We start from the raw sequence: 27,941 nt of genomic DNA on the forward strand, positions 1-27,941 counted from the left end.
GATGACCTTTAGGTTCCTTGGTCTTCACGACCATGTCATCGATGTAAATTTCCATCGTTCTGCCAATCAGGTGTTTGAACATCTTGGTTACCAGTCTTTGGTAAGTTGCTCCAGCGTTTTTCAACCCAAAGGGCATCACTCTGTAGCAGTACTGACCTTTTGGGGTGATAAACGTAGTCTTCTCTCATCTGGGAGATGCATGGCTATCTGATGGTATCACCTGTAGGCATCTAGGAAGCTCATCCTTCTATGCCCTGAAGTGGCGTCTATCAGCTGGTCAATCTTGGGTAGAGAAAAACTGTCTTTAGGATAGGCCTTGTTCAGGCTGGTAAAGTTCACGCAGACCCTCTATTTACCATTCTTCTTCTTCACCACCACTGTGTTTGATAGCCATGTCAGGTAATTTATCTCTCGAATGGCCCGGCCTCCAGAAGTCTGTCTACTTCCTCTTCCACTGCTTCGACGTGTATCAACGTCGGTCTTCTTGCCCGTTGGATTATAGGTTTTGCCGACCTATCAACATTCAGTTTATAGCAAGTGACCTCGGGGTCAATGCCAGACATTTCGTAAGGCGTCCAAGCAAACACCTCAATATTTGCTCTCAAAAAAGCTTCCAACTCTTTTTCCTCTTCTTCAGCTAAGCCCAAGCCGAGAAGAAAGAAGCGTTCTTCATCCCCCTTCTGGATAAGGATTTTCTTCAGTGCTTCTTCACTCTTCTCGGCTGGCTCCTTGCCGATATCCTCTAGGACCTCCACGTCCTCGCCTTCGATCTCTGCCTTCTCTGGTTCTCTTATGCTGCAGGTGGATTTCATTACTGTCATGGAGTAATTCTTTGCCTGCAGCTAATCTCCTCTAATCTCCTCTATCCCATGTTCTGTTGGGAACCGCAATAGTTGATGCAGTGTTGAGGGAACAGGCCCCATTGTATGCAACCATGGCCTTCCCAAGATGATATTGTAAGGGGATGGTGTGTCTATTACGGTGAACTCTATCTTTATCTTTTTGGTGCCAGACTGCACCTCCAAGCTCGTCGTTCCCAGTGGCCATGTCGGCGTTCCGTTGAACCCAACCATTGGGCTATTGGATTGCTCCATATCATTTGGGTGAAGGCCAAGCTCCTTGTAACATCTGACGTACATGATGTCACAAGAGCTGCCTAGGTCGATTAAGATGCGCTTCACTTGGCATTTCCCAACCTGGAAGGATACTACCAAGGCATCGTTATGTGGATGCTGCACCATCTCAAGGTCGGCTTCAGTGAAAAACACTACCGGTCCTTGGCACTCCTCTTCCCGATGTCTTTTCTCTTCGACTTGGTAGACATGCTGTAGGTGTTTTACCTTTTGGGTCTCTCCCCGAATCTCGTTTTCGTTGACCTTCGAGTGAATTACATTAATTACCCGAGGTCCTCCTACTTGAGGTTGCTGTGTTGGGGGAGGTGGAGCTGCTGTCGCTTGAGGCAATCTTGTCTGTTCTTCCCTTGTCCTGGCCTCATCGACAAAGTCTCTCAGATAGCCTTGCCTTATCAGGTCTTCTAAGTGTGTTTTCAAGGCTCTACAACCCTGAGTCATGTGCCCATCTTCATTGTGGTAAGCACAATGTCTGCCAAGGTTTCTTCTCATAAACTCTCCTGGTGCTCTTGCTGCCGTTCTGAAATAGGGTTGGTTCCGAATTTTATCCAGGACTTTGTGAATTGGGATTCGGAACACAGTCGTAACTGCCTGTGTAGCCCTTAGTCCAATCTCTTGCTTATTGGATCCATTGTTACCTCGGCCTCGCTTCGGCAAGCCGTTTCCTTTTTCTTGTTTTGCCTCCTTAGTCCCCGATGTATCTTCCTCGGCTCTAGCATACTTCTCGATTCTCACCCTGAGCTCTTCCATACTTTTTGGCAATATCTTTGCCAAAAATTTTCGTAGTGGTCAGTCGTCTTTTAGGCCGTTCTTGAAAGATACGACCGCCACCTCTTGATTACATTCTGGTATTCAGTTGAACACCTTATAGTACCTTTTTGCATAGGCCCTAAGGCCTTCATCCTTACTGATCTTCAGAGCCATCAATGCATCCACCCTTAATGGCTGCAGCTTGTTTGTCACGAACCTGGCCATAAACATCTCAGCCAGGCCTTCCCAGGTCGTCACACTTCCCTTCGGTAGTTTGTGAAACGAATCTGATGCAATCTCCCCGAAGGATGAGGGGAACACTTTGCAGAGTAACGGCTCGTTCCCACTACATAATGCCATTGAGTTCAAGTATAATCCAACTTGGAAATTGGGGTCTGACTTACCATAGTATATTTGGAACCTCGGCATACTGAATCTCTTCGGCGCCTCAAATTTGTCCAATTCCACTGAGAAAGGTGTTCTCGGCTTATCAGGGGAGGTTACCTCGGCATCGGCATTCTGTTGCTTCCTCTTGAGGTAATCTCTCAGGTCTTCCTTTGTTCGCCCAGGAGCTCGGCTATCTCCCGACTTCAGTCTTTTCGGCATACTACTCTCAGCTTCGTTGTAGGCCCTTTTCGACCTTTCTCCATGAGTTGTGTCGAAGCACAACTCCTGCCTTTGAACGTGCCGATGTTCTCTTGGGTCTGCTTCTTTAGTGCGATGTGTCCTTCATGATTCTTCTCTCCTCGACTCTCCTCGCCCGACCTCCCTGGAAGGCCGGTGAGAGTGTTTTTCGCTTCTGGTTTGCTGAGGGGCTATTGGGATTGGCTTCAACCCTCCTTTCTGGGTATTGGCCGCTGGAATCGGCGTGTCCTGCAGCGGGTATGGTGGCTGCATGACATTACTTTGCATTATAAAATTGACGACCAATTACAGGTCTGCCAACTTGTTTGCCATCTCTTTCACCTCGTCGTCCCTCCGTAGGCATCTATCCTTCCATACCTAGAGGTCGTCCTCGTTGTAGTATCCGTTTCGATTTGGTTTCTTTGGTACGTCACCATCCTGACCGACATCTTTCTTGCCGTGAATCTGGTTCTGAGTCTCCTCATTGCGACCATCTTCCTCCATATTAGGATCAATATGCTTACCTTTCCCAGCAGGGGTTTCGTCCCCAACCTTATTCTTCTGTCCGTCGCTAGCCATCTATTCTCCTTTCTTTCCCACAGACGGCGCCAAATTGTGTGAGTGATTTTTCGATCACACTGCCAGCTCAGTATTCAGCTGGAGAGCACTGGCATAATAGATGGCACCTGGCTGACCTGCAACAGAAAGAGAAGATTCCAGTGGTGGTTCGTCCACCCGGGGGCACTCCGACAATCAAGTCAGTATATCTCTCAAAGATAATCAATAGTGCTAAACTCACTGTTCAAAATATAAATTAAGTACCTTAGATCTATCAGGGGTGCCTTTCTTTTATAGTTAACTCAATCCTAGTCCTCATAGAAACCTAGCTTTAATGGACTTTTGTTCAGTGCTTATTCTGGACTCTCCAAGAGATAAAGATAAACTCCCTAAGAGTGTTATCCTTATCCGTGCTAAAGTCCTTCCTCATTCTAAGACTCTTGTCCCTTATTCGTTTATCTCGGATTCCAATATCTTTGGAGATAACCTTGGCCTAACCGAGATCACATCGGCGTCATAACCTGGACACGTGGCACCTCGGCTGACACATCGGCGTTACCTTGGCCACGTGTTGGTACTCAGAAAATATATCTCCACACCTCGTATACCACTATCAAACATGTCCATTTCATATCAATAAAACCAGAAGATCATTACACATGGTGATGGTGGCGAGATCAGTATCACACATGCAGACACATATTATTCAAACAATACCAAGATAACTGAAATAGGTATAAAATGAAATTCTTTTTCCCAAGAAAATAATTTTTGAAAATATTGGTACTCCTTCAACCCCAAATAACTAAGTAGTCCAATAGTTCTTTTACTTTAATACAAAATTGTCACATCAACACTAAAAATTGTCAATTGATTTTGAGTTTGAGAACTAGAACTAAGTAGTCCAATAGTTCTTTTATTTTTATTTTTATTTTGAGTTTATGACTCGCTTTAAAAATTGCCAATTAACAACTACCCGTACAAGATTAAACCACTTTTGTCATTAATTAAAACAAAGAATGCCTAAAACAATGAAGATTTACACAACAAAATAAATAAGTTACAAAAAAGTCAAATATTAAATTAATACTCAAAGCATCTTTCTTCAATAATTTTCCATTTTGCTCTTTAGCTACAAGGTTAAAAGCCTACACTGCTGTATTCCAGACTTCTCTTTCACAGTGATCATATCTCTATATAGTCATTGCCAAAAGTTCTAGCATTTCTCACCCTCCTTACCGACATATGGCTGTAGAATTAGATGGAAAATGCATCAAATTCAAACAAAAATACTGGGCATGTTTGGCTTGTCTCGGAAAACATGTTTTTAGAAAGAAAGAAAGAAAAAAAAAAAAAAAACTCCAAAAATATGTTTGGTTGAAATTTTTTTTAAAAAATTCAAAATTACTTTTCTCTCTACTTACACATCAATCCTTACTTTTTCTCTGTCCTCTCTCATTCTCAATCACTTTTTTTCTCACCTATCTATTCAACTACAAAATATATATATATATATATATATAATCATATTAAACTCCAAAACTCTAAACTATTTTCAAAATATATAACCAAACAAATTTTCAAATTTTCTAAATTCTCTTCCAAAAATTATTTTTGAAATAATATCTCAAAATATAAACCAAACAAGGCCACTAAATTGGAAGTGTCATTTAAATAATTGAAGGGGAAGGTACATACCCACAGTTTGCAGCTTGTACCGGTTGTCAATGAAATGTATATCGTCTTAAATAGAAATATTTGTATGCCGTGAAAATATATATATATTTTTACAACATACTTTTGTATGTCATAAAAAAATTGGATTAAAATCTTTTTTAGTAAAAGTTTTCATGGCATGCTAATGCATGCCATGTAAAGTTAAAATAGTTTATGATATGAAATGTATGTCGTCTTAAGTGCAATTATTTTGTGACATATTTTTTTAAGCCGTGAAAATATAAATTTTTTATGACATACTTTTGCATACCATAAATATGTAAATTAACGACTTACATGATGTATATGCTGTTATTGAAAAAGTATTAACGACTTACAAAAAAAAAAAATGTCGTAGAATGTACTAATTACGACATGCATTCGATGCATGCCATAAACATAAAGCCGTAAATAGTTAATTTTGTTGTAGTGCCATGTGTGCTGTTTTCAATTTATTTAGATCTAATGCCAACTTACTTGGCAATTACACCACTTCTTCTTCTTCTTCCTCTCATTCTTTCTTTCTTTCTTTATTTCTTTATTTATTTATTTTATTTTTTATTTATTCATAAATTAGGTAATTACTTTTTGACAACTCCTTTCACACACCCGTATATCTATTCTATTAATTTAATATGATTCTAGTTAACATGTATTCTAAGACTGTGTTTAGATCATAATTTTGATTAGGAGACTGGCCTTGTTACATTCTGCAATACCTCAACAGATATATGTATAAAGCATGGAAGTTTAGATAGTTAAATTATGTTTGTCCCAATGACGGGGCCAGAAATTCAAAAGTAGAGGGGGCATTCATTAATCACAATGTTAATTTTTTCTTCTTGTAATAAGTAATAACGAGATATTATTAAACTTATACACTTATTTATTTGTTTTTTGTTAACCGATGTGGGTGCACTATCTCATATCACTCTGTGAGATATCACAGCTCCACTACATAAGTGGATTAACTCCCTTAGACTAGTATGAGGCATTTTAAAGCCGTGAGAAGTTAGCTGCTGGTTTTCGCCTAACTCCAAAGCAAACAATATCGTGCTAGTCGGGGAGGGTTAGCTACTTCATTAGCAGCTAACCTCTCAGGACTTTAAAAGGCTTCATTAGCAGCTAACCTCTCACGACTTTAAAAAGCTTCATTAGCAGCTAACCCCCGTGGCCATCCCTACTTCTGTGTATATGGTACACACCAAAATGCATATGGTACGCACCTCTAAAATGCATAATTAAGTTTGAAGAAATCTGTCTAATTTTTTGGCATAATTAACATTACATAACATTTGTCACTAAAATGCATAACATGCATAAAAAAAATACATAATTAGGCGTAAATCGTACACACCTCTAAAGGAATTTCCTTACTTTTTAGAGTTAATTTTCGTTTTACCTTTCAAATTATTTTCATATTTTGTATCCTATTCTTAAAACATTTAATTTCATCGATCTAATCTCCTAAATTTTTAATTTCAACTAATGTGATTCTTTACTTTTACATTTTTCTAAATTAGTAGAATAAAAAAAAATTAAATTTAATAACAATTATTTTAATTTTTTTTAGTTGTCAAGCAAAGATAAATCTTGCTAAAAAAGTGTTTTTTTTTAATTTTTTATATTCAATTATCAATAAAATAAGCTAAAAACAAGCAGTTTAACTCTTTCTAGCTTAAATACCAAAAAATGATTTAAAATTTGTAACCAAACAAAGCATAAATATAAACAAAAGGATAAATTTCATTTTTCAAGATTTTCATTTAAATTTTATTTTACTCTTCGTCTCCTAATTCCAACAATTAAATTTTTGAGTACTCAAAATTGAACACATGATCCCCATCACTCACCGTTAAAAAAAAGTAATATAAAGTGCTCATGTGATGGGATTGTCTTTTTTATATCCCTTTAAAATATGGCTACAAATTAATCAAATTGTTCACAGGCTCGGCTTAGTAATGGCTTAGATTAGCTTGAGCCAAATTTTTAAGAGAAAAGTTAAGGATCATGAAAATTTTGTCATAAAAATGATCATGAAAAATTTATAATCATTGGATTACCTTGATTAGTGTGTGGTGCTTTATTCTAAGTGTAATCCAAGGGTCACAAAGTTTTTATGATTATTTTCATGAAAAGTTTTTCATGATACCTACCATTGCTGAACTTTTAAGTTTGTTTAATAAAACAAGTTAAACTCAAGCTAGAATGAGCTCGATTAATTTATTATTTATTTAAATAATAAAATAAGTATATTATTGATATATTAGTAATGCAAAATGTATATAAATAATAGATTTGTATTGTTTTTAAGAGTAACATATTTCAATTACTTTGAAACCAAATAGAGAGGTAAGAGGAAAAGTGAAAACGGAGAGGTGTGGGAGGCATATACTGATTCGAGCTTTAGCACCTGTTGAATAAGCCAGGGAAGATAGGAGGAAAGGTGACGTCCGAACCTGATCATAGGATCAACACTGAGAACTGAATGCAGCGGAACACTGCGCCTCACCACCATTAAATAATATAATCAATAACAAAAAAAATTCATTATCAATTTGAACTCGAGTTTGATTAGTATTAACAGTCGAGCTGAGCTCCAGCTACATGAATTTTTTACTCAAGCTCGAGTTAAATTTCGAGCTCGATAAACAAACGAACTAAGCTCGAGCTCTATAAAGCTTGGTTTGGTTAGGCTCTCGTTTGCTGCCTTACTTTAAAGCATTTGAAAACTGAGCAATGAGAAGGAACTACCAGGTGAAAGTCAACAAAGGTAGATAGATGCCTCAAGTTGAAATTCTGCCAAAACCCAAGTGCAGAGCTTGCTCTGAAGTAACTCATCATTTCATTGCCGAAAAAGCAAAACGCCTCCCTGCAGTTCACAAGAACATACAACTCTTTTAGAAGAACTGAACATGGTAGATCTTTCTCAGTTTAGCTTATGAGTATCTTTCATAGTGTAAATCTTCCACAAATTTACAAAGTACCCATCTCTCTTCTTTTCTACCTGTGTTAATTCCTCACTTTCATAGTGTAAAACGATATTTAGAGTCATCTCTTTGTTAAACAATATCAATTCAACCAGCCATTTCAGACAAGCAAAACTAGGCACAAGTTCATAGACCACTTTTCTTTTTCTTTTTTTCTTTTCGGCCTCAAATCCTTTTGAAATAAGTTTGGTTTGTTTTTGAGAAATAAATTTTGAATTTTTTTTTCTAAAATTTTGTTTAGTTTAGTGATTTTGAAAAAAAATTTTCAAAATCACTTTTTATCTCATACATATCAATCAATCATTTTTTCTCCCCCCTCTCTCATTTTCAATAACTTTTTATCTCACACACGTCTAATCAACTACAACAAAATATCAAATCATCCCAAACTTCCACACTCCAAAATTATTTTCAAAATCTACAACCAAACAAATCAAAAAAATTTCTAAACTCTTTCTCTAATTTTTTTTTGAAAATTTGTTTCCCAAAACCAAACCAAACACTTTCGCAATATCTTTAATCAAACTTCCTCAATTGTTTCGTTGTTGGATGGGTCTGCAAAAAGTAGTAGAAAGCAATACATGAAGGCTCTAAGTGAGAACAAGGAAACAACACAACAAAGCCAATCCAACCCTAATCACATCCTAGATTCCCAACGGACCAAAAAATAATAATAATAATAATAACAGAATCCCTCTGATAGTAATGAAGATGAAATTATTTCGATCTAAGTTTCAACTTTTCAACCTTCTTAATGACATTGTTGCAGATAGTTTATTCTACATTCTGGTCGTTCTTGCTTCCAGAGACATTCAGATGACATTGATCAATCAAGTGCTAAAATAACCCGTTAAGCAAAAATTAAGATCTGGAAACAAAGCTACCCTGAATATATCCTTACTCTAAAACAAGATGTACACTAACCATACTAATGGATGACTTAATAATCATGATGTGTATGTTATGTAAGCATAAACTCAAACAAAAATGGTTACATACAAAAAAAACTTCACCGATAATGAAAGAAAACTGGGCTTAGAAGATTGAAGCATTTGTGACGGTACACTTGCCGTTGCAAAAAGTCACTTTTTGAGATGGCAAACTTGTTGTCACGAAAAAGGTGAATTTTTGAGACGGTACAACTTGCATTTGTGAAAAATGTGACTTTTTGTGATGACATAATTTGCTGTCACGAAAAATGAGAGTATTTGCGACGGCAGAAATTGCTGTCTCAAAAAAATGAGAGTATTTGCGACGACAGAAAATACTGTCGCGAAAAGGAGAGTATTTGAGACGACAGAGATTGCTGTCGCGAAAAAATAGAGTTTTTGCGACGGCACAAACTAGAGTTGCAAAAAAAAAAAGTTAGTTTTTGCAGCTGTCTGTCTGCCTGTCTCTCATTCATCTCTCTTCTCTCTATCTCTCTCATTTCTCTTCTCTCTCTGTCTCTCTATCTTTTTCATTTCTCTTCTCTCTCTGTCTGTCTCGCTCATCTCTCTTCTCTCTTTGTCTCTATCTTTTTTTATATCTCTCTCTCATTCATCTCTTTTCGCACTCTCTCTTTTTGTCTATCTCTCGCTCATCTTTTATTTCTCTTTCTTTTTTTGTCTCTCTCTATTTCTTTCTCTCTCTGTCTCTCTCACTCATCACTATTCTCTTTCTCTCTCTGTCTGTCTACCTGTCTGTTTGTCTATTACACACTCTCTCTCCCCCACTGTCTTCGCCTTGCTCACTTTCTCCCTCATCTCTTCTCTATTTACTGAGTTCCTTCTCGATTTATCGATCTATTACAAAAAAAATGCACTTCTAGCGACCACTTTGTCTTTCTCTCGTTTATCACTCTGTCTCTGTCTCTCTATCTCTCTTCTCTATCTGTCTTTCACTCATCTCTCTCTCCCATCACCCATCTCCTCTACCACATTCACTACTATTGCAAATGTCATTCCACTACTACTACCACTACCACTGTTGCCACTCCATCTCTATGACTACCATTACTACCACCATCGCTACCACTCCACTACTACCATCACCACTACTGCCACCACTACTGTCATTACTTCTTCGCCACCATCGCCACTCCATCTCCTTTACCACTACCACAACTTCACCACTAATCTCCTTCGCTGGCACCACCACCACCACCACCACCATCACCTCTTATCCACCACTTTCACCACTACTGTCGCTTCCTCTCCTCTACCACAAAAAATTTGTTCCTGGTTTTTAGTAACAAAAAAAAATGGACCGCAAAAAAATATTTTTCATTAACCACAAAAAATTAACTTTATTTTAACAGAAAATATTTTTTATTAAATTATTACCCCTACTTCTACCAAATAAAAAAAATAATCAGTGTGTTTGGTTTGAGTTTTCTGAATTAAGTTTTTTAAAAATTGAGTTTTTTTATTTTTGTTTTTTTTTTGTTTTTAGTGAATTTTTTAAAATTTTAAACTTTTTTTTTTTAGTTTTTTAGATCCATCTTACTTAGATGTATCTAAAAAGTAAAAAAATTGTGAAAAAATATTTTAAAAAATTAAGAAATACATAAAAATATAAAAAATATACTGAATTCTTGTATTTTTTTGTATTTTTTATATTTAGTGAATTTTTAAAAGATTTTTTTATAATTTTTTACTTTTTAAGTGTATTTATGTTAAGTATGTCTAAAAAGTAAAAAATTTGTATAAAATATTAAAAAAATTCAGTAAAAATAAAAAAATATGAAAAATAAAAAAGTAAAATTTTTTAAAAACTGTTTTTAAAAAAATAAAACCAATCAAGATGAATATTTTTTTTATTAAAATAAATTTTCAACCTAACACTCCCTCTCACTCTCTCCCGCTCTCCTCTCTCTTTATCTCTTCTGCCTCCTACGTCGTCGCCTCTGGTGCCGCCCCCGGCGACCACCACTGCCGCCGCCACACCTCCTCCCTCACCGCCCTCTCTCTCTCTCTCTCTCTTCTCCTATTCTCTTCACCGATCTTCACCGGTCGTCTACTTCGTCTTCACCAGTCACTAGTGTTACAGATGATCCTCCCAAGGTCCATCTCTCTCTCTCTCTCTCTCTCTCTCTCTATATATATATATATATATATATATTGTGGTGTTTATGCTTGGTTCACCAGAAATTGGGTTCTCGATTTCCTTCAATTTTATGTGGGTTTTAGCTTTTCCTTTTCATTTCAGATATCTGGGTTCTCTTTGGTTTTATGGTTATATATGGTGGTTCACTTTTGTCAAATCATGTGAAACTGTTGGCTATTTAGGATTTAAAGATTTCCTTATCTTCAATTCTGTGTGGGTTTTTTTTTTTCTTTTTTTAATAAATGTTAATTTCATTTTAGGATCAAGTGTTAGTCAGATATTGGGTTCTATTTGGTATTTATGGTTATATATATATATATATATATGGTGGCTCAATTTTGGCAATTGTGTGAGACTATTGGCCTGTTTGGGGTTTAAATTTGTCCTAACTTTAATTTCATCTGAGTTTATGCTTAGATGCTTTTGTTTGTGAAGTACCTAATTTTTCAAATTTAGCATTTTGCTTTCAAAATATTTGATTACATGTGAAAGACTTTGGCTCTGGAATCCATTATGTTTCAGGTGATTTTGTTCATAACCACACTTAAACTGTATCTTTGAGTTGGTACATGGCATTTAAATTATGTTCTAATATTTACCAAGCACTTAACAGTGTGCATGATTTTGCAAGTGATCTTGTGCGTAATGACACCAGAAATGAGCTGTTGGAATTGTGCAAACTCAAAGTAATTAGAACTGTGAATTGGTGTATGTCATTTAATTTCTACAAATGTTGAGTAAATACTTAAACAATGCATAATTTTTCAAGCGATTTTGTGCAAACAACACCTGAAATGAGCCTTTGGAATTATGCAAACTCAAATTAATTTAAAGTGTGAGTTGGTGTGTGGAAGTTAAATTATGTAGAAAGATTTACCAAGTAGTTATCAGTGTAATTTTTGGAATGTTTGAACCCGAGTTATTACTTGAGTGGATTTATGTGATAAATGAATTGAAATCCCAAATCTTCGGTATTGAAATGTTCATCACCTGCAGGCTGACCCCCAATTTGGAGGCTCCACTGATGAAGTTGTAAATTTAGGACGAAGTGTGAAGTGCTCGGATAAATGGGTTGATAACTTTAGAGAGAGAGAGGAGAGAAATAAAAAATTGACTTAATGAGGGAGAAAGAGAATTTTCAAGTTGGCTTTCTTTTTTCTTTTCTTTTCTTTTTTAATTTCTGAAGGTTAATTTTTTATTAGTTTCTAAGTTCGATTTATATGGTTGTTAGTGGTTTTGGGGGAAAAACTGAAAGCTAGATTGATAGAGAAACTATCAACCAACCTTTTAGCAAGAAGGCTACAGCTAGGGAAGCTTTCCAGAATTTGCTTTAGCTCTCCCTGTGATGCATGTATCAATTTGAATTAATATAGTGAATGAATGGAAGACTTCTGGAGAGGTTCGAATATCCCCACCAGTATGGGTTAGATAATAATACTAAAGAATCAAGGGGCTGCGTCTGAATGATTTTTTTTAAGATTGTTGATATACAAATGAAATATTTATATAAAAAATTTATATTGAACTGTTTGTAAGTTTCATTTCAAATCAAAATACCACCATTATGGCTCATAATTTTAAAATTTTCTTGTCACATCATTCTGGATGAGATTTTTTGAGCAAACTGTTTGTAATTTTCTTTTGTCACATCATTATATTGTCAGCTTCTTCTATTGATAACGAAGCAAGTTGTTATTTCCTTTGGTTGGTTGGTTGTCTTACTTGATTATACATCTCTAGGGAATTATGTCAAATAAACATAATTACATGTTTACATTAGATTTGACTGTTGAGCGACTATGGTAATTAACTCTGTTCTACGGTAATTATATTGATGTTGTTATTCCATCATTCTCATTTCCACAGTCCATAAATGTGGCTTTCAGGTACACACACTCTTGCCCTCAACTCCTACACAACTTGTCAATTCAAACAATGGGAAACATCCAAATTTGATTCTTATAGTTGGAATTGGTGCTAGCATGCTGATCATTGCTATCATTGCTGTCCTTATAAGTTATAATATGTTCATGTTCTTCTCGTCGAGGGAATAAAAAAGCATCTGCCAAAGAGACTGGTATGTATAAAAATGGAATTTAGGTCCTTATTTATGTTATTGCGTTACTTATTTTTTTCGTTTTCTAAATGTCTTTGATTAGCAGTTTTGATTGATCATGTAATAGGCTAATAGCAAACCACAGGTAGAAATTGTAATGTCTCTAAATTTGGAAAAGACTCCCGAAGTTTGCCTTGTGAAGTAATGTGTCTTAAATGAAAGTTATTTATTTATTTCTTATTTTGTTTTGTTTTTATGTTTTAAGTTCATTAGTCATAAGATATTAATTCTGTAAAAATTAAATCAGTTTCATAAACACAAAGAGAACAACTTTTATATGAGATAAGGCAAACCAGGAATTACGTTTGTTTTTAGATCCAGTTTTCCTTGGGATTTTACCTTTCTATCCGTGGATGTGTATCCTCACCATATGGAAATGAAATAATTTTCCTTTCTTTCACACAGTATTTGGAATCTGTATGTGTTTTTATTTTAAAATATGGTATTATGAAACTTTTTTTAAACCTTTTTATGGGAACCAGGAAGGAAAAAAAACTATCTATTTCCACAAGAATATTTAAATGCAACTGTTCAGAATGTTGTTTATAAGGAGAAAAGACCTATCTCAATGCATGAAGGCGGGTCTTAACTAGATTTGTTTATGAAAATGTGAGAGCAATGTTGATATCAATCAGTGTCTCTTTGTCTATGGTCTTTAGTTATCCATGTCTGATGGGATGTGGAGGAGAATATTTTCTTATATATGCTAGGTACACACGACTACCTAGACACGAGAGATTTGTGGGAGAAGATGGGACTCGAATTGGGTTCCCAGTTTGAGAGTTAGAGCCGGATTTCACTCTAGGCAAACTAGTTCCTTAAGAAACTTAGCATTCGAGGTGTTGACGGCTCAAAAACACCAAACGGCGTCGGATTAGCACGAAACTTGGCACACATGACCCCTTAGGTATGGGAGACTTGTGGGAGAAGACGAGACTCGAATTGGGTTCCGGTTTAGGAGTTCGAGCCGAATTTTGGTCTAGGCAAACTAGTTCCTTAAGGAACTTGAATTCGAGGTGTTGACACCCCAAAATCACGAAACGGCTTCGGATTAGCACGAAACTTGGCACACACGACAGCCTAGGCACGAGAGACTTGTGGGAGAAGACGGGACTCAAATTGGGTTCCCGGTGTGGGAGTTAAAGCTAGATTTCGGTCTAGGCAAATTAGTTTTTTAAGAAACTTAGAATTCGAGGTGTTGACGCCCCAAAATCACCAAACGACGTCGGATTAGCACGAAACTTGGCACACGTGACCGCCTAGGCACGAGAGACTTGTGGGAGAAGACGGGACTCGAATCGGGTTCCCAGTTTGGGAGTTGGAGTCGGATTTCACTCTAGGCAAATTAGTTTCTTAAGAAACTTGAATTCGAGGTGTTGACGCCCCAAAATCACCAAACGGCATCGGATTAGCATGAAACTTGGCACACACGACCGCCTAGGCACGAGAGACTTGTGCGAGAAGACGAGACTCGAATCGGGTTTCCGATTTAGGAGTTCGAGCCAGATTTCGGTCTAGGCAAACTAGTTCCTTAAGAAATTTAAAATTCGAGGTGTTAACATCCCAAAATTACCAAACGGCGTCGGATTAGTACGAAACTTGGCACACATGACCGCCTAGGCATGAGAGACTCGTGGGAGAAGACGGGATTCGAATCGGATTCCCGATTTGAGAGTTAGAGTTGGATTTCACTCTAGGCAAACTAGTTTTTTAAGAAACTTAGAATTCGAGGTGTTAACGTCCCAAAATCACCAAATGACATCGGAGTAGCACGAAACTTGGCACACACGACCGTCTAGGCATGAGAGACTTGTGGGAGAAGACGGGATTCAAAACGGTTCTCGGTTTAGGAGTTAGAGCTGGATTTCACTCTAGGCAAACTAGTTCTTTAAGAAACTTAGAATTCAAGGTGTTAACACCCCAAAATCACCAAACGGCGTCGGAGTAGCACGGAACTTGACACACATGACTGCCTAGGCATGAGAGACTTGTGAAAGAAGATGAGACTCGAATTGGATTTCCGGTTTGGGAGTTCGAGCCGGATTTCACTATTAAGAAGCAAACTAGTTTTTTAAGAAATTTAGAATTTGAGGTGTTCATGCCCCAAAATCACTAAACGACGTTGAAGTAGCACGAAACTTGGCACACACGACTACCTAGGCACGAGAGACTTGTGGGAGAAAATGAGACTCGAATCGGGTTTCCGGTTTGGGAGTTAGAGCCTGGTTTCGGTCCAAACAATCTAGTTCCTTAAGAAACTTAGAATTCGAGGTGTTAACGCCTCAAAATCACCAAACGGCGTCGGATTAGCACAAAACTTGGCACACACGACCGCCTAGGCATGAGAGACTTATGGGAGAAGATGGGACTCGAATCGTATTCCCAGTTTGGGAGTTAGAGCCGAATTTCACTCTTAAGAAACAAACTAGCTTCTTAAAAAATTTAGAATTTGAGGTGTTAATGTCCTAAAATCACTAAACAGCGTCGGAGTAGCACGAAACTTGGCACACACGACCGCTTAGGCACGAAAGACTTGTGGGAGAAGACGGGACTCGAATCGGATTCCCGATTTGGGAGTTAGAGCCGGATTTCACTCAAGACAAATTAGTTTATTAAAAAACTTAGAATTCGAGGTGTTAACACTCCAAAATCACCAAATGGTGTTAGAGTAGCATGGAACTTGGCACACACGACCGCCTAGGCACGAGAGACTTATGGGAGAAGACGGGACTCGAACCGGGTTCCCGTTTTGAGAGTAATGGTCGAATTTCACTTTAGGCAAACTAGTTTCTTAAGAAACAGAATTCGAGGTGTTAACTCCCCAAAATCACCAAACGGCGTTGGAGTAGCACAAAACTTGGCACACACGACCGCCTAGGCACGAGAGACTTGTGGGAGAAGATGGGACTCGAATCGGATTCCCGATTTTGGAGTAAGAGCCGGATTTCACTTTAGGCAAACTAGTTTCTTAAGAAACTTATAATTCGAGGTGTTAACGCCCCAAAACCACCAAACGGCATCGGAGTAGCACGAAACTTGGCACACACGACCGCCTAGGCACAAAAGACTTTTGGGCAAGGTTTAAAAATGCGGTGTTACGTAACGGTTTCGGCCGTTACGTAACGGTTTCGATGGTAGGCACCACGCGTTACCCCCGATTTTGCGATGTGATTGAAATTCACAGGTGTATCGGCCGTTACGGCCACGTAGCGTCGTAACGGTGGCGTAACGGCCTGTTACACCCGTTACAGGGCTTTTTTCGCTGATTATTTTCAAAAAAAAAAAAAACAAAAGAAATACGGATAGTGCAAATGCTGGTTCAAACAAAAGAAAAAAACAAAAAGACAAAAAATGTGGTACATACCTTTATTATTCAGAGGCTCAATCACTGGTTCAAATGCTTTGCTTTATAGCACATGAACCACTTCGAGGTGAGGTGTATCCATCCACAAATTTTCAGATCTGAAATACGGATGATATGAGTGAGAAATAGAGAGAGAGAAGAGAGAAGATGGAAGAGGGAGGAGATGAACCTGCCTCTGTTCTGTGACTCTCCGGCTGCCCCTTTGTTTTCAACACAAAACTCTGATCTGTTTACGTCTTCACCGAAGTGCTGCTTCCACAGGTTCATCTCCTCTGATCTTCTTTTTTTATTTTGTTTTGTTTGCTCAGCTTCCTGGACCGAAGTCTCTGATCTTCTTTTTGTTTTGTTCATCTCCTCCGAAGTGCTGCCCCTTTGTTTTGTTTTTTTATTTTATTTTTGTTTGCAGCTTCCTGGGGAAGATACACTTTGGGAAGGTATATAAATTATATAATATAATATAACATTTGTTTTTGTTTTTTTTTTTTTTTTTTTGTGCAACTTCCTGGGAAGATACACCTGTGTCTAGCAAATTTTATTTATTTTTTATTAATTTTATTTTTACAATGATTTTCAGATTTTAAATTTTGTAAAACTTACAAAATTTATGTGATATATTTAGAGCTATGCATTTATTTTTAGTATTTTTATATAATAATTAGTGATTGATTTTTTTTTAAATATATATATATATATATATATCTAGAGCTATGCATTTATTTTTAGTATTTTATATATAATAATTAGTGATTAATTTTTTTTTATAATATCTAAAAATCATAACGCCTATAATTATATTAATACATTTTATATATGTCAGTTTTTATTGATTTTCTTTTTCTTGCTGGTTATTCAAAAAGATAACAAATACTCAAGTGATTGAAACCCAAAAAACAGCTATGTAAGAATTTTTTTCTTTATAATTTATCTTTTAATTTTTATATGATTACATTAGCATGTAAACTCCAAATGTATAAATAGTTGTTGCAATTTTTTTTATAATCATTTCATTTAATATTTAATTATAAATATTTTTATTTTGTTATTGTGATGTGTTGTGACAACAATATTGAAGTCACTATTTTTTTTAAAATATCTTTTCAAAAGAAAAAAAAAATCAATACCTCAAAAAAAATTCTTTATAATTTATTTTTTAATTTTTATATGATTATATTAGCATGTAAACTCCAAATGTATAAATAGTGGTTGCATTTTTTTTATAATCATTTCATTTGTTTTTTTTTAACTGTATAATCATTTCATTTAATATTTAATTATAAATATTTTTTATTTTGTTATTACAACACTGTTAAAGGCATAATTTTATTTTAAAAAAAATGTCTTTTTAAAAAAAAATCAATACCTCAAAAAAAATTCTTTATAATTCATTTTTTAATTTTTATATGATTACATTAGCATGTAAAATCGAAATGTATAAATAGTGGTTGTATTTTTTATAACTATTTTATTTAGTATTTAATTTGAAATATTTTTTAAAAAAATTTTGTTATTGTAATGTGTTGTGACAACAATTTTGATAGCACAAATTTATTTATTTTTTAAAAAAATGTCTTTCTCTAAAATAAAAAAATAAAAATAAAAACTATAGCTCAATCAATGCTATGAAAAATGTCTTTATTCCTAATTTCATTAGCATGTAAAATCCAAATGTATAAATAGTGGTTGAATTTTTTTTATAATCATTTCATTTAACATTTAATTATAAATATTTTTTTATTTTTTTATTGTAATGTGTTGTGATAACAAATTGTTTTTTTTTAATGACAATTTGTTGTGACAACAATTTTTATGGCAAAATTTTCTTTTTTTAAAAATATTTTTATAATTTATTTTTAAATTTTTATACGATTACATTGGCATGTAAAATTCAAATATATAAATAGTGGTTACATTTTTTTATAATTATTTTATTTAGTATTTAATTTTAAATATTTTTTTACAACCATTTCATTTAAAAATAAATTTAAAAAATGTATTAATGATGCAGAATTCATATTAAAAAATGGCACGACAAAAGGGTGCCAATGATGAACCCCCAAGTGATGATATTGGTTGGAAATTTGGAACTCAAGTTGAAGGCACTAGGCATCATATTATTTGCAAATTTTGTGGACATCACATTAAAGGTGAGATTACGCGTTTCAAACATCTAGCACATCAAACAGGACAAGTGCGTTCTTGTCCTAATGTTAGTAGAGACGCGATGCAAGAAAAGATGAAACATTTACAAAATAAGAAAATGAGTAAAGTAGACAAACAAAAGAGAAAAGCTGAATTGGAAGCACATATTAGGGGAGATGATCTCTATGATGAAAATGAAGAGGGAGATTTTGTAGATCTTCGAGATGATGACTCTGACTCTGATCCAGAGATGACCAGGGCTAGACAAGCAAGTATTCGTTCACAACAACAATGGGAGGAAAGGCAACAATTTAGACGAGGTGTTGCAGGTCATGGACCACAATACGATGCAGGTGGTAGTTCTGGTGCAGGGGGTAGTGCTCAAAGAATGCCAAAAGGGTCAGGTATTGCTAATGTTTTTCGTCGATCACAATCTGTGCGTGAAACTGGTGAGAGTGGATGTAATTGGATTAAGCCCAATGCTCCTGAAGCAAGGTTGAGGGCAATGGATGTAGAACTCCAAAAGAGCAAGAGTACAAAGCAGCGAAAAATCTCCACAATGAATTTACAGAAGCTAAAAGAGAGATTGGGACGGGCAGTGTCCAAGTTTATACTCTATAATCGTATTCCATTCAATGTAGTTGATTCAGAGTATACACAACCCATGCTTGATGTTGCTGCTGAAGAAGGGCCAGGAGTAAAGAGTCCTAGTGCTTATGAAGTTTCTGAAGTATATTTGGGCATGGAACATGATGAAATGACAGAATGGATAGGATCATTCAAGGGAATTTGGGCAGAGAGAGGTGTATCCATCATGTGTGATGGTTGGAGCAGTCTAACTCGGCAACACATCATCAACTTCTTAGTGTACTGCAATAGATGTGCTATATTTCACAAATCAATTGATGCCTCTAATATTGTTAGTAGGACTGTTGAATATTATTTTGGGTTGTTAGATAAAGTTGTTGATGAAATTGGAAAGCAATACGTTGTTCAAGTGGTAACTAATAATGAACCTGCACTGAAAGCAGCCGGTAAAATGTTAATGAGAAAAATGAAACATTTATATTGGACAGCTTGTTCAACACATTGTATCGATCTCATGCTAAAAGACATAGCCAAAAAGAAAAGTGTAGCAAAGGTGATTGAAGATGGTAAAACCATCACCAATTTCATTTATAATAGTAGATGGGTGTTGGAATTAATGAGAAAATTCACTGGAGGTAGAGAATTGATTCGACCTGCCATCACTCGATTTGTTACAAATTTTATTGCCATTGAGAGTATTGTTAGATATAAACAACAATTGAGAGCTATGTTTAATAGTGATGAGTGGAAGAATTCTAGATGGGGGAAGGCAAAGACTGGGCAGCCTTACAATGTGAAAAAAATTATTTTGGGAAAGGAGTTTTGGCAGAAAGCAACAGAGTTTTGTAAAGTTCATGAGCCCCTAGTCAGAATATTGAGGTTGGTTGATGGAGATGAGAAGCCAACAATGAGTTTCATATATGAAGCCATAGATAGAGCAAAGTTGGCAATTAAAAGAGATTGTCGCTACTACACCGAGTATTGGAAAATTATTGATACTCGATGGTCTTTTCAATTGCATCAAGATTTGCATGCGGCTGGTAAGTGTTACGATTTCAATTATAAAATGTATATTTATTTACAATTATTAATTGTCTTCTTATTTTTGAAGAATATTTTTTAAATCCTCAATTCCAATATGGTGTTACCTCATCCAATGAAATGATAAGAGAAGTGATGGATGGACTTAAAAAAGTAATTACCAGACTGGAGCCTAATATGGATGCTCAAGTGAAAGCAACTAATCAAGTACGTATTAATTATTTAAATTTTAATAGTAATAATTTACTTTTGCAAATGTTACTTGTAATAATTGTCCAAATTATAGTTGTTGCTGTTTCGAGATAAACAGGAAACTTTTGGTATTCCTTTAGCACAAAGAGTATGGAAACAATCAAATCCAGGTTTTATTTTCAAAATTACAAATTTACAATAAATAAATACTTAAATAATTTTTTATCATATTTTGACTTATGTCTAATGTAATGTAATTTTGTGCAGCTGAGTGGTGGATTATTCATGGCAGTTGTGCTCTTGAACTTCAAAAAATAGCTGTGAAAGTATTAAGTCAAACCACCACATCATCTCACTGTGAACGTAATTGGAGTACTTTTAGTCTCATCCATACGAAGACGAGGAATAGATTGAAATATAAGAAAATCCAAAGATTAGTCTTCATCACCTACAACATGAGATTAAAATTGAGACACGTTAAAAGAAACAGCCAAGAGGAGATTGATAGGAGTTTTAATCCTATTAACTTGGATTATATATTTGAAGATGATCCAATAAGTCCATGGATAGAAGAAAGGAAAAATCCTTTGCTAGATGGTGTGGATAATTCTAAATGGCTAGATTTGGTCTCAGATGATGATGGTGGTGGTGGCAACGACAGCAATGGCGATGGCGGCGATGGCAGCGATGGAAACGATGGTGGTGGCACCCATAGATATCAAGCTCGACGCACTTCTCAAAGCTCAACTCCTACTCCAACTCAAAGTGATAATAGTGGTGGTTTAACACCATCTGATGGAGGAGGTGATGATGGTGATGGTGAAGGCACTTCTCACGGTGACGGTGGTGGTGGCGGCGGCGACAATGGTGGTGATGGCGGTAATGGTACTAGTTTTGGTGCAGGAAGTGAAGATTTTATTGGAGGATTTGGATTATGTGATGTTGGGAAACATTATGATATTGGAGAACCTATTGCACCTTTACCCCAACTACCTAGGAGGTTTCGTGGTAGTGATACACGTAGGGATGAAAGAAGAATAAGAAGTAGAGAACAACAGCTTGATTCATCTGATAGTAGTCGTAGTTATCCATATCATCCTTACCCATCCTATAGCAGTGATAGCCAGAGCTATCCTTATCCACCTCAACAAAATTATCCTTGGGCCCCTCAACAACATGGTCCTCCAGGATACGGTTTGCCAAATTATCAACAAGCCCAACAAGAGTATGTTGATCCTTTTCAGCCAAGGTATCAATTTTCTCTCCCAATGTACGAAACAGAAAGGGATAACATGATGAGCACATTTACTTATATATTTCCTACTGGATGGGGTGAAGGTAGTAGTAATCAAGCTCAACAATCTGATTTCCAAGATGTACCACGTCACTCATTTTGGTGGGGTGAAGGTAGTAGCAACAATCAAGCTCAACAATCTGAATCCGAAGATGCACCACGTCACTCATTTTGGTGGTGACATTATGTAATTTTAGTAGTAACATTATGTAAAATGTACTCTCTATTATTTGTGATTTATGCTATGATGTTATGTACTTTGTCAAGTTCTTCTATTAAGAATGTATACTTTTTTAACACTATTTGAGTTAAAATGCACATATGCTTCCACAAGTATAATAATTAAAAATAATTTTATACATCTAAGTCCAATAAAAGAAATTTTTGCCACAAGTGTAACATGGATTTATGACATATAAAGTCATTAATTATTGAAATAAAATGTAAAAAAATTATTTTATAATGATTTAAAAATATGAAATATATTGGATCATACTTAAAAATTTTGAAAAAATTATCTAAATTTATTTTAAAACCCAATAAATATGATTCTAAAAAAAAAAATATGCATATCGATAAGTTTTTGCAAATTGTACGAAAAATAAAAAAATTCACAGTTCCGGTAACCGCAACCGTTACGCTGCGGCCTTTACACCCCGTAACCGCGCCACCGCCACCGTTACGGCGACCGCAACCGCTTTTCAGAACCTTGCTTGTGGGAGAAGACAAGACTCGAATCAGATTCCCGATTTGGGAGGTAGAGTCGAATTTCACTCTAGACAAATTAGTTTCTTAAGAAAATTAGAATTCGAGGTGTTGATGCTCCAAAATCACCAAACGGCGTTGAAGAAGCACGAAACTTGGCACACACGATCACCTAGGCACGAGAGACTTGTGGGAGAAGACGGGACTTGAATTGGGTTCCCGGTTTTGGAGTTAGCTGGATTTCAGTTTAGGAAAAATTATTTACTTAATTATCTTTGTAATTGTATAGTAATTAATTTTTTTATGTTTTTTTGTAACGAACATATTAACACATAATTATATTGTCATTAATTATTTTTATTTTTTGTTTTCAGATATTTCCCGAGTAGGAGTTTGCTTCTTGTGGAATGTATGTCTGTGAAGAATGCGACTAACTTTTGTTTTTGTTACTCACGGAGAATAATGAGCAAAACTTTTAATTTTGGTTTATGTTATTTTGAATTATGAAAAACATTATGTATTTAGACGTTATATATGCATTATGGAACATTATGTAGTGGGTAATTTTGTTGATGTATAGTTATGAATGCAAGAATATTTTTATTATGGAGAAATTGTTTTTTTTATACATGAATTTTTATATTATTATGCAGTTATTGATTTCTTTTTCAATTATTTTTTTCATTTAATACAGGTAATTTTAATATTTTTAATAATTTTATTGTATTTTTTTTTATTGCGACGGCACCACGTTGTCACAAAAAACAAGTAATTTTATTTATTTATTTATTATTATTATTATTTTTGCGATGGCACCACATCGTCGCAAAAAACAGGTAATTTTAATATTTTTAATAATTATATTGCAGGTTTTTTTTTTTTTCGACGATACCACACCATCGCCAAAAATATTAAAACCATTGGCGATAGTGGCCATGCCGTCGCAAAAAACAAAACAATTTGCAATGGCATTTTTTGTCATCTCAAATAAAATTTTTAACGACGGTAAAACAGTATCGTCGCAAAAGGTTTGACTTTTTTACATATTATATGCGACAGTAAATTGTCATCGCAAAAGGTAACAATTGTCGTCACAAAAAAAAGGCGACGGCACGATGCCGTCGCTAAAAGATTTTTGCAACGCCCTCTGTTGTGACCCCCCTTTGCTGTCGCTAAAAATTATTTGCTGTCGCTAAAATTTTTTTGAGACGGCATTAAGAGTATTAGTGACGGCATCGTGCCATCGCAAAAATCCGAAATTTTTGTAGTGGAGCATACAAATGTACGTAAACTGGACCTTCACTCGCAGGTACTTGATCTTTGGGCCCGGTTTGTTTTCAGAGGTAAAATGGAGGGGATTAATAGTGAGGGGATTGATAGTGAGGGGATTAAGTAAAATTGTGTTTGTTTTGATGATAGTTGTTAGTGTAGGAATTATTAAATTATTTTTATATAAAATAATAAAACAAATAAAAAAATATAAAAAATTAAACATTAATATTTATAAAAAAAAATTCCCAATATATAAAAAATAAAAAAATTTCTAATCCCTTCACTATTTTTCTAATACCATCTCTCCAACCTCCATCTCAATCCTCTCTCCAACCTCCATAGCTCCTATAGAGATCTATGTGAAACTATAGGAACTCAATTTTAAACATCCACTTGTCGATGTACATACCATGCTCCATATAACCAATGACCTCCATCACACTCTCAAAGTAACCACCTTGAATAAAATTCAATATTAGCAACTCAAATAAATCCCTGTTAACCACTAAATTCCCATTCTCTATATTCCTCTTAATGTCCGTCCATAAGATGGTGATTTCACGATACATTTCCAAAGAGGAATACCCAGAAACCATATTAAAGAATGTTTGCACAATGGGCTGGATTTTCATCATTTGCATTTTTCTGTATGTATTCAAAGCATCCCCTATCATTTTAGCTTTCCAGAAAATGTAGATAGAAGAATTGTATTCATAAACCACAGAAAGCACAGTTTTCCCCTCTTCTTCCAATTCCGGGATGATAGACTTGGCCAAATCTGATTCACCATCAAACATTTTTTCAACCAAACCAGCTTTCTTATTTTGTTTTAGAAAAGCCTCTGCTTCCCCAAACATCTTTCTTTCATGATAAGCCTTCAACAGCGATATATAGGACCTAGTGCCCATGGGAGTCCCTCCCAACTTCATGTCATCTAAAATGTCGTGAGCAGTCTCCAACCATCCCAAATTAATGCAGGCATCATTCACATCAGAACACAAACTTTCTTCTTTCAATGAAGCCACCTTCTTCTGAATGCTAATTAAAAGCTTTGACAACTCACTAATCCTACCACATCCCTTGTATTGTAGGATAAGCTTGGCTATTTCTTTGTCACTAAGGACAACTTTACCATTCTTATATATAAGAAGCTCTTTTTTAGTTTCCATTTTGAGGACAGAATCCTTCTGTAGCAGCTCAGGTAATATCTACATTTTCAACCCTGCCCTGAGATTATGAGATCCAATTGGCACAAGGCAAGGCTTTAGGGGGTCTTTTCTATACTTTCTACCATTAAGAGATTCAATACATCTATAAATGTCTAATATGAGTCCCGAAGCAGCATCGACATCGTTAAATTTGAAATGCGAAACTCAGCAAACTATCATAGAACTGCCTGTAATGATGAACCAGAGAAACTGAAACCTGACCAATATTATCTTTAAATTTCTTCAACTCATCCCTCTGACCATTCATCTGATGAATCCGAGAAATGACAACAATGATATGTGCATCAGCTATGACACCCGCTTGTGCCATCAGTTCTATAATCTATTGGCCATTGAAAGATGACCCAAACCTCACACAAGCATCCAGAACAAGGTTAAAGATCATCGTATCAGGTTTTATCAGCTTTGTAGAAGCAGATCTGTTTGCACTTGAATGTTGAAATCGATCACAAAGCTCAATCAATATATTTAATGCAAGATATGCCCCAACCTGTGTCTTCACCATATGCATGACGACCAGACCCAATATATTTGCAGGGGGCAAACTCTCTTTCTCCAGCATCAGCCTGAAAATCATGGATGCGGAAACAGGCATTTGAGCTCTTGCCAAGGATAGGGAGAGTTTAATCAGGAAGTCGGATCGAACTAAATCAGATTTCTCTTTTTGTATTAGAAAAACTAAATCGCATGCCTTCTCAAGCCAATGGGGATCAGATGAGTAGGACAACTCAAGTAGCAGTGTACTCATGAGAGACTGGTTCGGAAAACCATACAGGTTTCTAAAATCATTATAAGTTTCCTATGCTTCATCAACTTGATGATCCTTCAAAGCCACTTCGAGCTTTCTGAGCAGAACAGTGTGCGATGATCGGTCCCAGCATACGCTTTCTGTCTTACTACTAGTAGAGAAATGTTGGAGTGAGGGACTCCGATAATGCTTATGGCATATATCTGGAAATTGAAGCTTCCCAACACTGTAACTGCAAACACATTCTGCATCGTAAACCGATCTTAAAGTGGTATTTCAGTAATTGAAGAGAGACAGAAAACTGATGAATAACTCCTAGTGAAGCAGGGATGTACTAGGAGGAGCATTTTTTTCAATGATTTTGCCATTCAGATACACATTTTTAAACAACCACAGTACATGTGATTAGAATGGACAATGATGGATTTACTATGCCTACATGAAGAGCAATTCAATGAAAAGGTTAACCCATTAACCGTACTCCACATAAGAATAAGATTACATACTTGACCACACAATTCCAGTAGTGTATCCTTGCAGGTGTTCTTCGACAAATTTTCTGACTAATTATCTGAGACATATCATTATTCACATCAACATTAAAAACTGATGAAAACGTAAATAGCATTTGAATGAGACATATCACACTGACTTCAACAAGCAATGACATATAAAATCCACATCCCTATTCGAAGGAAAGCCCTTCCCAATTCTTCAGTATTGCAGTATACCAGTGTTAAAGTCACTGTAAAAATCCACAAATCAAGGAACTATGTATCTTGTATCCATTACGACTACGAGTTTAATACACACACACACGCACAAAAACTCAAACTGCACTTTTAACTTTAGACTAAAATTATGGCACAGTCAGGTAACGTTTGGTAGAATTTTCTAAATATGATTTAAGAATATAATTGTATTTTGAGTTTGTGAGTTTTAGAATTATGATTTGAGTGTGAAAAATATGTTTGATGAATGAGTTTTGAAAAGAGTTTTAAATTGAGTGGAGAATTTTTGATGTGACATATGATATTTGATACAAAAACTTACAACTCATAACCAAATACACAACTCAAAATTATATTCAAAACTCATAAAAAAATTTAAAAAATTTTGAATTTTTTTTATTTAAAATATAAAAAAATAACAAGTGCCAATTGAAATAAAAAATAAAAAAAACACTGTTCCGGTCAACAGGCCGGACGTTTGGGAGGACGATAGGTTAGCCAAATTTTTTCGCCTTGAAAACAGTTTTCAAAAGTAGGTGTGAAATTAATTTTTAAAAACTCTAAATACACTCAAAATAAGGGGCGAAAATATAATTGGAGAAACTAACCAAACACAAACACAGTTTAGCCAATTGTCAATTAAGAATCAGACATCCCTCATTGTCCAAGTGGAGTAAAACATTGACAAAGTTTAGCCCCGGTTAAAAGTAAAAAAGAACTCTTAACATATTTTTACCCAGATAATAATTAAATTAAATAAGATAGGTTGTGTATGTCAATCATTAGTCATATTTTACTGTTTAAAAAAAAAAAAAAAGAAGACATTTTGAAAAATTGCCTCATTGGAAAATATACATTGCAGTTCCTCTTTATCTATATGTAGAGGTTCATTAAAATCTAATTTTTTTTGTCCATAATTTAAAAACGATGAAGAAAAATGATATAAGGATTTAGTCTCAAGAAAGAACGAGAGTCAGATTAATAGCTATCAAAAAAAAAAAAATTTAATGCTCCGTTTGATTCTCGGTAAATAAAATACTAAGCAAGTTTTTGACAAATCAAGCATTTACTTAATTTCCTGTCTCTCGTGCTTTCTCGCGAATCAAACAAGGGAAATCGGTAGGCATTTTTTTCACATTCAAACTAGATTCAGAGCCAGAGTGAGAGAGCGAGCTTAACTCGTTGAATCACACTGATGAGATACAATTGATGTGTTGTTTCTTTCATTGGAGACTCGGGTGATCCACAACTAGGCTTTGTTTGGTTGCCACAAAAATGTGAGTCGACCGAGCCCTACAATAGTGGAATGGGTTATCTTATCCCTAGTTCTTGGGAGAATTTGTTTGGTTACAATCTGAGAAATTATTTTTAAATTTGTCTACCTCTTAGTAAATTTTTTTGATTTTTGTAGATACATTAAGATTAGATGAATCTAAAAGATAAAAAATAAAAAAAAAATTAAAAATATTACTAAAAGTAAACAAAACTCCAAATAAAAATACACAGATTTTCGTTTCAATTTTTGTCTATTTTCAGTATTATTTTTAATATTTTAACTAATTTATTTTACTTTTTATATAGATCTTGATTAAATAAATTTAAAAAATATAAAGAATTTATTAAATTATAAAAAAAAATTCATTAAAAATAAAGGAAAACTCAAAACA

At 35.2% G+C, this 27,941-nt stretch overlaps 1 protein-coding gene, 1 long non-coding RNA gene and 1 pseudogene across 3 annotated transcripts; 2 read left to right on the forward strand and 1 right to left on the reverse strand.

Moving 5' to 3' along the window:
* Positions 1–10,460: 10,460 nt before the first annotated feature.
* LOC145788668 (uncharacterized) lies at positions 10,461–22,939 on the forward strand. Of its 2 annotated transcripts, XR_003642844.2 has the most exons (3): positions 10,568–10,812; positions 12,742–12,932; positions 22,669–22,939. It is a non-coding gene; the product is annotated as an uncharacterized LOC145788668 (long non-coding RNA). The 2 variants fall into 2 exon arrangements; XR_014348831.1 differs by lacking the exon at positions 22,669–22,939 and having other exon boundaries at positions 10,461–10,812; positions 12,742–13,151.
* LOC114280741 (uncharacterized) lies at positions 17,170–21,904 on the forward strand. The gene is made up of 5 exons (XM_082902190.1): positions 17,170–17,233; positions 18,341–20,102; positions 20,174–20,310; positions 20,390–20,465; positions 20,563–21,904. Exons 2-5 carry the CDS (start codon positions 18,356–18,358, stop codon positions 21,768–21,770), a joined length of 3,168 nt encoding a protein of 1,055 aa, XP_082758316.1. The 5' UTR covers positions 17,170–17,233; positions 18,341–18,355; the 3' UTR covers positions 21,771–21,904.
* Positions 22,940–23,883: 944 nt separating the features above from the next.
* Positions 23,884–25,810, reverse strand: LOC114300856 (pentatricopeptide repeat-containing protein At4g17616 pseudogene; annotated as a pseudogene).
* Between the last annotated feature and the right edge of the window lie 2,131 nt (positions 25,811–27,941).

The sequence above is a fragment of the Camellia sinensis genome, chromosome 13, assembly GCF_055761805.1.
Source record: "Camellia sinensis isolate YWXY chromosome 13, ASM5576180v1, whole genome shotgun sequence".
Classification (NCBI taxonomy): domain Eukaryota; kingdom Viridiplantae; phylum Streptophyta; class Magnoliopsida; order Ericales; family Theaceae; genus Camellia; species Camellia sinensis.